At 38.9% G+C, this 11,441-nt stretch overlaps 1 protein-coding gene across 4 annotated transcripts in view; it reads left to right on the top strand.

Moving 5' to 3' along the window:
* DIAPH3 (diaphanous related formin 3) overlaps positions 1-11,441 on the top strand; it is a 234,552-nt gene that overhangs the window by 97,129 nt on the left and 125,982 nt on the right. For all 4 annotated transcript variants that reach the window (XM_085215773.1, XM_085215776.1, XM_085215772.1 and 1 more), the window contains one exon: positions 1,519-1,620. In XM_085215773.1, coding sequence (XP_085071899.1) covers positions 1,519-1,620 — 102 coding nt within the window. The remainder of the gene's footprint in view (positions 1-1,518; positions 1,621-11,441) is intronic.

Genomic DNA, 11,441 nt, shown 5'->3' on the forward strand with positions numbered 1-11,441 from the left:
ATGAATAAAGTTAGTCTGTTTTTACAAAGAATATTTTCCGATTGTAATAGATAATACTGCCATTAATTTCTCATGCTGTAAATTTTGTATTATAATTTAAAGCATAGTAATTTGTGCATTTTTAATAGTGCTTTTTTTTTTTTTTTTTAACCAAAAGTCTTATCTTATTATAGACTGTGTTCATTCCATAACTATCATTTAGTCTTTGGTTTATTTCAGCCCTTGCATGTAAGTCTAGCTTTTCTTATTTGCAGACTTTACTTTCTTAATAAACAATGCTGTCCTCACATTGGATGTCACAAAATGCTTTAAAACAAATTATTTGTCTTAGTCCTTAGAATAAAAGTAGGGTTCCAGTTCTTAAAATAATATCTGATTTTACAGTAAAAACAGTGATAAAGTATTGTCTAGTTATTTAACTTTAAAATATGGCAATAAGTAGTGGGAGAGCTGTGATTGCTAGACCTGATGCAGTATTGGAATGATTGTTTCTTTATTTCAGTTCAGAATACTGTCCTTCCTAGTAGTTGAGGGAGTGTTTTAAGTAAGAAGACAATCTTTCTCTTGTTTTCATACTATGATGGAAGCTTAGCCTCTGTGTAACCAGGAACACAGGATTCATGACATGAGTAAGAAAGCTAGATAGAGGAATCCTGAATATAGTAGTTATATAGCCTGAATATAGACTAGTAGTTATAGCAGTCATCTTGGGAAAGGACAGAACTGAGCTACTGGCTGTCAAATTTAGGCATAATTGGATTTTTGAGAAGCTGTCTTCTAGAACTTGCTCAGAATAGTCATTTTTATTGTACCTATTACTTACCTGGTAATTAGAGTGGAATGCAGAAGTCCATATGTAAGCATAGGTGCCTCAGTGCTCAGGAAGCTCCAGGGAATCCGAAGACTTCTTAGATGATCAGGTGTAGGGTGACATGTTTAGACTTCTGTGTTGAAATAACATTCACTTATGTAAGTGAATATGGCCTCTTGAATTCAGCTGAAACTGAGACCCACCTTGAAATCGTATTTCTCACAAGTTTGTATGCTAAGTAGTGACTAACTACTTAGTAGTTTTGTAAATATGGGTGTTACCTGTCATCACTTTACAATCAATTTTTCTTTTTTTTTTTTAATACTAGAAAATAAACTATCCATTTCCACTAATGATTTTTGCCATCCTTTAGTTAGGTATGTTACTTGTTCCTTGTCCTATTTACTTTAGTTTTCTTTGCATAATGCCTTTGCGTAATGCCATATTTTTTCTTTGAAATTCTATTTTGGAAAAAGGCTATAGAAACATATACACTGGTGGAAACAGCAGATGATGGTAATCACTTGCTTTTTACTCTTTGTTACATGAATTTGTATGTTACCTGTTTACATTCTACCAACTTTGGTACAGCAGTGTTATCTTTGGAGTTTATGTTAATAAAATATAAGTAATACTGCTTACATGCAATTATACAAGCAATGCAGAATCATCTAAGATTTCTAAATCTACTTTCTTTTTCTTGATAGAATTTAATAAAACATCTTCCAGAGCAAGAACAACTGAATGCATTGTCAAAGTTCAAGAATGAGTACAATAATTTGTCTGAGCCAGAGCAGTTTGGAGTTGTGGTGAGTTCTACTATTGTTTCTTTTCTTGCCTGAAAAACAATTTTAATCTACTAATATAGAAGCGTTACCAGCTTCTTCTTCCTAAATGTGAAGAGGTTGCATATTAAGAGCAGACTGTAGTTGCTGCCTTTTAATTGGACTTTCAGGGGAGATACCCATAGAAGTGGAAGGCCCAATTGTTATGTCCTCTTTTGTTAAGAATGTAATTGAGTTAAGACTAAACAAACAGAAAATAAATATTTTCTGTGGCATTGGGAGATAAGGAGCCATTTTTGGATTTCCATACTTAAAATTGTTTGACTTGACCTTTATTTGCATTGATAAATCATTATCAATGACATTATCCTTACGAGTCAAATTTTCTGCGTTTTGTGGTTTTCAATGTGATGAGCAGCCAAGCTCCTTTGTGCTTCTCTTACTCTTCACTCGTAAAAGAACAGGGAGAGTAAGTACAACGAAAAGAAAGGTTACAGGTTGAGATAAAGAGAAAAAGATCACTCATCATTTACCACCATGAGCAAAACAAGGTAGAGAGATTAATGTTATTTATTGCCAACAGACAGACTAGAGTAGTGGGAACTATAAGCAAACTTCCCCCCACCCAATTTCTTCTAACTCTTCTCCCTGGGTGCTGCAGGGGAATGGGAAGTGATGGGAAATGGATGCTGTGGTCAATCCAGAATGCTTTATCTCTGCTGTTCCTTCCTCTCTACCCTTCTCCAGCATGGGTTTCTTTCAATGAGATGCTGTCCTTCCCGAACTAGACTGGTGTGGGCTTCCCATAGACTGTAGCTCTTCAAGAACTGCTGCAACATGGGTCTGTACCATGGGGGTTGTGCAGTACATCAGGAATGGACTTCTCAATCATGGATCCCCTTGGGACTGCAATTTTTGTCAGACCGACTCCACGGGCTGCAGCTCTGGCCTGGGGCCTGCTCCTGTGGGAGCTCTCCAATCCTCTTTCAGGCCACATCTACCTTCTGCACTGTGGGCTGCTGTTGTACAGAAATTTTTTCCTTTCTCAGTAGCTCCGCCCTGGCCAGTGATGCATTCCTTTTGGAACTGGCTGGAGCTGGCTCCGATCTTACATGGGGCAGCTTCTGGGCTGTTCTCAAACACGCTAATCTCTGCAGCACCTCCTCCTGCCCTGCTCCCAAACCTTCCCATGTAAACTTGATACACATTGATGTTTTTTGTTTCTGTTCTCCATGTAAACGAGAATAAAATACCATCGATATCTTCATGTTAAACTATTCTGCATCCTTCCTCCTATATTTTATAGTATGTGCAATCAAGAATTATTAGTCACTTTTTCCATTCCCAGTGGGAAGATGTGTTTATAACATCTCCCACACTAACAAGAAAAGGAAACATTGTTGGTTCATGGTTGGTGGTTGATAAATATAGTTTTGGATTACCATATATATAGCCCATAATTCATAAATTTTACAGATTTTGTCCTAACAAATATAGCGCAAGGCTGTTTCTTTTCCCGGATGCATACATCCATATAGGTCTCTGATTTTCCTTGTCCATTTGTAATGTTTCAAGCTAAAATGATCACTGTCAGCTTCATCCAGGAGGATTTCAATGAGAAGTATTACTTTTAGATGTATCTCTGCATTTGGGAAAAGGAGTATCATGTCATAACAATAGATACTTTTTGTTGGCAGTTAACTGTGCGAATATCAACTATTTGTACTTAGATTTTAGAACATCTGGAGTACAGGTACATTGTGGATTCCCTAAACTCCTTTTTGACCTGGAATAATAATCTTCATGTTAAGAAAAACAATATAATTAGAAGCCAGACATACCAAGTTTGGTTTGGATTCTCAAACTGAAAATTTAAGTAATATCTGAGATCAGTGAAATTTCTGTATCCATATAAATTGTGATGGTAGAGGCTCATTTGATGTAAATTTTGCAATATTTGCAGAGGAGTTGATTCATGACAAAATAGAGGGCAAAATGTTATTAGAGTGACAATGATACAGGAAAAAAATAAATAACAAAACACTCTTTCACTTTTAAGCATGCCATTGTCTTTTTGCATGAATCTGACCCATGTAAACATTGAGATGACACACTAATGAACATCATAGGCCAAAAGAAGGAAGCTAATAATGGGATATGTTAGAAGGACATTTTCTAGCTCAGTTTTTTTTTTGTTTTTGTGCCTCAGAAGTTAAGTCTTTCTGTGCTGGTCAGAATTGCACCCTTGACGTGTGGAAATCAAACTCTATAGCCAGATTAAGGATATAGAGCAGATAAGTTTATTTCAGTAGTGCACATACGCTGGGTGCAAGGGGGATAGGTCCACCTAACTTGCACACCGTCAGGAAAAAGCAGATATAGGCTGAACTAATACATAATCAGTAGTTTTCCAGGAATTTGGACACATATTCATTACATTCCCGAGAGTCCATTAGCATGCAGACTCTCTGCCCTTGCGTGTGCGTAGTGGGTCGTGGGATGAAGATTCATAGTCTTCCTTGTGAAGGCTCCTGGTCGTCCTCGCTGCAGAGTTCTGACATGTGGGAGGGGCAGCTCCCAAACCAGTTTTTGCTTGCCCTATGGACATCTAATCCCCTCTCTGCCAGACGTCCTCAGGCTGTTCTCAAACTCTTTTCTGTATGGCCTTCATCCCCCTCATTGTCCCAGACCCAATGTCTGTAATCCCCATTCTTCAAACAACCTCTACATATTTGCTTCTGTGAACTATCTCTAAATATCCCTATCCCCAGTCCCTGTGATGCACTTTTCTCATCTTTTACTGTGGGGCCTATCTCTTGTCCTTCACCCTCTTTCTGTAAACATTTCTTTTTTTTTTTTTAATGTTTAAATTTTATGTAAACATGAAACTTTACTTTTTCTTAATAGATGTAGACATATTGTATGTTGTATATATATAAAGAACTAGCATCTGTTCTAGAATTCAGCTCGCTAAATGCTTCACTTTTGCTCAGTACTAAAAGTACATGGCTTCCTTTAAATTTGATATTAGAAAATTGAAAGAGTAGGCTGATTATGTAGCAGAGAAGTTCATACATATCAATCTTACTGAGAGAAATTCAAATGTCCTTTGCTGGAGCATGATGCTCCTCTCTGATAACCTTGTTTCAAACCACGTCTGCCAGGATGATAGAGATAAGTCCGCATCTAAACTTGAGCAGATTTAAGTCTTACAAATTATGGCAAAATGCTAGTAGAGATGGATTTGTACCAGTGAATTTAACTATAAATTGAGCTGGCTAAGGTATAAACATCTGTTCGACCATGCCAAATAATTCCAACAGTAATATATTTGTAATGGATTTGTTGAAGAAACAGGACAATGACATGCTAGTTTGTACATTTTAATTGAATTAGTAAAATTAAAAGGTCAGTAGCAAATGTTTTCCCCATTTTTATCAAGAATAACTATTGATTTTAAAAAAGAAAAAAAAGACATTTAAAAGTTAATTCCACATAGATTAAAGCTTGATTGCCTTTTTTTTTAATCTTTCAACCTAAGCCTACTGAGAAGTCTGCCTTTTGTTCTTTAAACATTCCAAATTTACTACAGTTAGGCATACTGACAGCAGTAGTAAATCTGAAATTTACAGTGAGTTAGTGTTTTCCAAGTGATCAGGAGACTCTGCATCAATTCTTATGGTTACCTGTCAGCATGAAAAGAGGACACAGCATACTGGAGGAAAAAGCATGTTTAGTTTGCAATTTTTACTGTCATTAGAACAAAATAAATAACAAGAGCTTTTTTGCATTTTAAAGACTAATCTGTAGTTTTAGTTGGTTCTGAAGGTCTCCTGTATTATTGGAGTATTTATCAGAAATTATTTTAATACCATGTTATTTTCTCTGCGGTGCTAAGAGTGTCCATACTGTTGTACAACTATGCAGTTGGCTATCACGAACGCTTTTGTCTAAAATGGTACTTTAGCTGACAAGCTAAAACACGTCTGATTAATTATCAGTGAACCTTTCTGGTATCAAGATAGATCATCAGTAAGATCCAACTGTCTTCTACTTGTGTTTCTGAAAGGTGAATGTGCTCTTATATGTTTTGTTATGTAGTTCAGTAGCACTAGTCCCCTTCCAACACTAGCTATTTGAGGGTTTTTTGCAAACGGATGTATTTTGAAATGCTCCTGCAAGTTAATTCACTTTTTTTTTTTTTTTTTTTTAAGTTTTAAAGCAATCATTAATGTAATTGCAATGGGCAATTGCTTTCTTTTTGAACTGCGCTTATATTCAAGTATGAATAAATTTGAAATGATCTGCTGCAAGACATTGATTGATTTGTACTGGTTGACAAAATGCAGTATTATTGGTAGACATTTTTAACTGTTGTTACTTAGATCTACCAAATGTTTTCTCAGTCCCATCTAATGGGAAGAGCTAGCACAGTAGACTTATAGGTCAAGTTTTCTTGCATTTGTTTGTGGATTTTCTGTTTTGAGTGAACAACCAGATACTCCCATTGAAGAATGCTAGTGTTTACTTCCCCTAGTTTTGCATAGAAACAAAAGAAGATTATTAGGCACAATTTTTCTAGTGTGCCACCTTCTGCGCATCTCCTGAAGCTTACTTCAGAGGACAAGCTACAAAAAATACTTTTGGATATGTTACTTTTTTCACACTTTAGAATGGTATCTTACACATTTGATTTTTATCATCAAGAGTCTCTAATCTACGTCAAGCTCCCTTATATCTTTTATTTTGTCTGGGGAGCAGGCTGAGAACTCATTCGTTTCTTTAAGAACCGCTGTTGACACAAAGATAAATTGTTACACTTCATTTTTTGTTATTCTTTTCGAGCAAGGAGAATTATAAATGAAATAGAATACTTCCAATTTTATCTTTTATGTGAGCAGAGTCTTGTAGTTATATTTCTGAAAATTCAGATATGACATGTTAATTTATTCAAGGGAGAGACTAAACCACATGCTTCTCAAAGAGCAGTCTAAATAGTGAATGAACTGATAATTACTACTTGTGTGATAATAAAATTTTTATAATGCAAACCCTCTTTTATCCTCCTGACCTTGAATACAAAGTAAAGATTTGTTACTCTGAAAGAAACAGCTTGACACTTACTAAGATTCTGGCATGTTATGATTGTTAAAGTATTGTGAGTTTTATTTCAACTTGAGTTAATTAACTTTTGTTGTTGGCTTAATGACGTTGAGGGCATAACTCTAAGCAGTTCAGGTTCTTCTTTATTTTTCTTTTTTTGTGCGTGTGTGGTAACTCTATGGGTCGCTTTTGTGATTTCTACAATTACCCTCTTCTTTTTAAGTTGTTTTGCACTTTTATGTTTTCTGTTCATTCAGCAGTAAGTGTAAAATAAATCCTTTACTACCCTTATCTTCTCTTCCAGACTGTAGGTTTTCTTTAGATAAACTACTTTATTTTTCTGTGTGTTCCTTCACGTGCTTCAGACTGCTGTTTCAGAACATAGATATTATCACATATTACTGTGGAGGTTTTTAGAGGCTTTTTTTTTTAATTATTTTATTTTTTACTTGTACACTTTCATGAACTATTTCATGAAAACTCTGTTAAATCTGTTCATTTATTAAGTGCTTTAACTTAGCTTTACAGTGTTATCTTAAGCTGATTTTGAATGCTGTATTTCAATTATCAAGTGCTTCATAAAGGAGGGTTGTGCTTGCCAAAATGTAAATGTTTAATTGTATTTAGTTTTACTGTAGTTCATATTTTGTACTGGGTTTGCTCAGTGTGACTAATTTTCTTGGAGGTTTCATTAATTCTGATTACTGGGTAATGTATTCTGTAAAACTTGATAATGGTGAGGTCTGGGTTTTGTGTTTGAAAATAAGTACTTGTATGAGTAGTCACGTAGTACACTTTTGAGACGAAACCTGTCTGAGAGGGATGTTATTTCAGCTATTTGGTCACCTATGTGGTTGGCTCTTTTCTGTTATTATTTTTTTTATTTTTTATTTTTTCCTTTTTGATGCAGTACCCAATGACAGAATAAGTACTTCATTGCTTTAGGACTTAAAACATGTAGTGGCGTTGACTTGTTTTGCAGATACTTCTTCTCTTCTGAGAAGTTAACAGAATTTTTTTTTTTCCTAATTTTGGACGTAATCAAGTAGACAGTGTTTAACGAGACTGCTTTTTAGTAATATCAATCTTGAGTTTTCAGTTAAATTGATTCAATAGTTACTAGTTAGCTTTATTACTTGTGACTTGGGGAGCGCTAATGGGATTAGCTGAACTGCATCTACACAGTGCACGCAGCATGGGCAACAAACAAGAAGAGTTGGAAGCTATTGTGCAGCAGGCTAACTATGACCTAGTTGTCATTACGGAAACATGGTGGGACCGCTCCCATGACTGGAGTGCTGCTATGGCTGGCTACAAACTCTTCAGGAAGGATAGGCAAGGAAGGAGGTGTGGCAGTTTGACTCTGCGTTAGAGAGTGCTTTGATGCTATTGAGCTTGTGGCTGGGGATGATAAGGTTGAATCCCTATGGGTAAAGATCCTGGTGGGCATCTGCCGCAGACCACCAAACCAGGATGAAGAGATAGATGAGGAGTTCTACGAGCAGCTGGCGGAAGCTGCGCGATCGCCAGCCCTTGTCCTCATGGGGGACTTCAACTTCCCCGACATATGCTGGGAATACAACACAGAGCAGAAGAAGCAGTTTAGGAGGTTTCTGGAGTGTATGGAGGATAACTGTCTGATGCAGCTGGTGAGAGAGCCTATCAGAGGAGCTGCCCCGCTAGACCTGCTGTTCACAAACAGAGGAAGCCTGGTGGGAGATGTGGAGGCTGTCTTGGGCAGAGTGACTATGAAATGGTAGAGTTCTTGATTCTTGGTGGAGCCAGGAGGGGGAACAGCAAAACTGCTTCCTTGGACTTCTGGAGGGCAAACTTTGAATTATTCAGAAGGCTAGTAGGGGGAATTCCCTGGGTTTCAGTCTTAAAGAGTAAAGGGGTCCAAGATGGCTGGTCGCTCTTCAAGAAGGAAGTCATAAAGGTGCAAAAGCTGGCTGTGCCCCTGAGCCATAAAATGAGCCAGCGGGGAAGAAGACCGGTGTGAATGAGTAGGGAGCTATTCTTGAGGCTTGTGGAGAAAGAGAATCTACCTCCTGTGGAAGAAGGGATGGGCGACTCAGAAAGAGTACAGAGAATTTGTTAAGGTGTGCAGAGAGAAAATCAGAAAGGCAAAAGCCCAGCTTGATCTCAACCTGACTGCTGGGGTAAAAAGTAACAAGAAACTCTCTTACAAATACATCAACAGTAAGAGGAGGACTAAGGAGAATCTCCATTATTTACTGGGTGAGGCTGGGAATGTGACCACTGAGGATAAGGAAAAGGCAGAGGTTCTGAATGCCTTCTTTACATCTGTCTTTAAAGGTCACACCTGTTATCCTCAGGGTACTCCGCTCTCTGACCTGGTAGTCTCAGCTGGGGTGCAGACTGAACCCCCCACGATTAAGGAGGACAGTCAGAGACCTACTACTCCAGCTGGACTGAGCTTGACTGTCCATAGGGCCGGAGGAGATTCACCCGAGAGTGCTAAGGGAACTGTTGGAGGTGATAGCCGAACTGCTTGCCATTATCTATCAGCACTCCTTGTTGACTGGTGAGGTCCCAGAAGACTGGAGACTTGCCAGTGTGACTCCTATCTACAATAAGGGTTGTAAGGAGGATCCTGGAAACTACAGGCCTGTTAGCCTGACCTCGGTGCCAGGGAAGGTTATGGAGCAGATTGTCTTGAGTGAGATCAAGCGGCATGTGCAGGACAACTGGAGGATCAGGCCTAGCCAGCATGGGTTCACGGAAGGGCAGGTCCTGCTTGACCAACCTGATTTCCTTCTAAGATATAGTGACCCGTCGGGTAGACGAGGGAAAGGCTGTTGATGTGGTCTACCTAGACTTCAGCAAACAAACCCTTTGACACTGTCTCCAAAAGTATTCTCCTGCAGAAGCTGGCAGCAATGGCTTGGACGGGTATACACTTTTGGCTGGATAAAGAACTGGTTGGAAGGCCGGACCCAGATAGTGGTAGTGAATGGAGCTAAATCCAGCTGGCGGCTGGTCACAAGTGGTCTTCCCCAGGAGTCAGTGCTGGGGCCTGTCCTCTTCAATATCTTTACTGATGACCTGGATGAGGGCATTGAGTGCACCCTCAGTAAGTTTGCAGGTGACAGCAAGTTGGCAGAAAGTGTCGATCTGCCTGGGAGTAGGGAGGCCCCACAGAGGGACCTGGGTAGGCTGGATCGCTGGTCTGAGGCCAATGGGATGAAGTTCAAGAAGGCCAAGTGCCAGGTCCTGCACTTTGGCCACAACAACCCCAGGTGATGCTACAGACTTGGGGCAGATTGGCTGGAAGACTGTGTAGAGGAAATGGACCTGGGGGTATTGATTGATGCTCAGCTGAACATAAGCCAGCAGTGTGCCCAGGTGGCCAAGAAGGCCAATGGCATCCTGGCTTGCATCAGAAACTGTTGCCAACACGAACAGGGAAGTGATTGTCCCTCTGTACTCAGCTTTGGGGAGGGCACACCTCGAGACACAGTTTTGGGCCCCTCACTGCAAGAAAAACATTGAGGCCCTGAAGTGTGTTCAGAGAATGGCAACAAAGCTGGTGTGGGTCTGGAGCACAGGTTTATGAGGAGCAGCTGAAAGAGCTGGGATTATTCAGTCTGGAGAAGAGGAGGCTCAAGGGAGACCTTTTTGCTCTCTATAACTACCTGAAGAGAGAGGCTGGAGTGAGCTGGAGGTTGTGTGTAACTAGTGGTAGGACTAGAGGGAATGGCTTCAAGCTGCGCCAGGGGAGATTCAGGCTGGACGTTAGGAAATAGTATTTTTCTGAAAGAGTGGTCAGGCACTGGAATGGGCTGCCCAGGGAGGAGGTGGAGTCACGGACCCTGGAAGTGTTCAAGGAACGTTTGGATGTTGTGTTGAGGGATATGGTTAGAGAGTATTGTTGGTGATAGGTGGATGGTTGGACTGGATGATCTTGTAGGTCTTTTCCAACCTTGGTGATTCTGTGATTCTGTGACTGATAATTTAACTGCACTCATCTGCCTAATGGACTTCCATTGACAGACTATTGCCATACCACCATTCACGTCTTGTTGCTGAGTATAGGTGTGTGTTTGGCTTTCTTCTGTAACAAAATCCAGTGTGTGTGCCATTAACAGGGATACTTTGCAGTTCAGAAATCCTTCTCCAGAGGCTTTTAATTTTATGTAGTTTTATATCTCCCTACAAGATTTTATTATATCCAAAGGTTACCATATAAACTGTGTTTGTTTTAATCTTTTGCACAAGGGATGATAATGATGCTGAACAAATGAGCTACTTAGCTAAAAATTATTAGGCATAAAAAGAAACTGAGTTCTTGAAGTGTACCGCTTAATTATCTTCCCACCGCATAAGCAGTGGAGGCAGTGGAGGTTTTTTTGGTCATCACAGTCAATAAGGGACTCAAACTACAGGCTAGGTTTTTAATATAATGAGAACAGGATAATTAAACTCAGATATCTTTAAAATATTTTCAATATACTTGTAAAATGTAAATATCACCAAAATGAAATTAGAGGTGTATGGGTGTCAAGCAATAATTTAGAATTTTTAGAAGGAAGTAGAATATTCTAAGTGTTGATTTATACCAATTTAAGAAGTTTTCATTAAATAAGAATTGAGGCTAATGGAGTTAATTATTGGATTTTGGAAGTAATTGTTACACATAAAGCTCTTTCTGGATTTCTTTTTTTTGGGGGGGGGGAATTAATTAAAAAAACATTATTTACTTGACTCTGCTTTTTGTACTG

The sequence above is a fragment of the Meleagris gallopavo genome, chromosome 1 (assembly GCF_905368555.1).
Source record: "Meleagris gallopavo chromosome 1, MGAL_WU_HG_1.1, whole genome shotgun sequence".
NCBI lineage: Eukaryota > Metazoa > Chordata > Aves > Galliformes > Phasianidae > Meleagris > Meleagris gallopavo.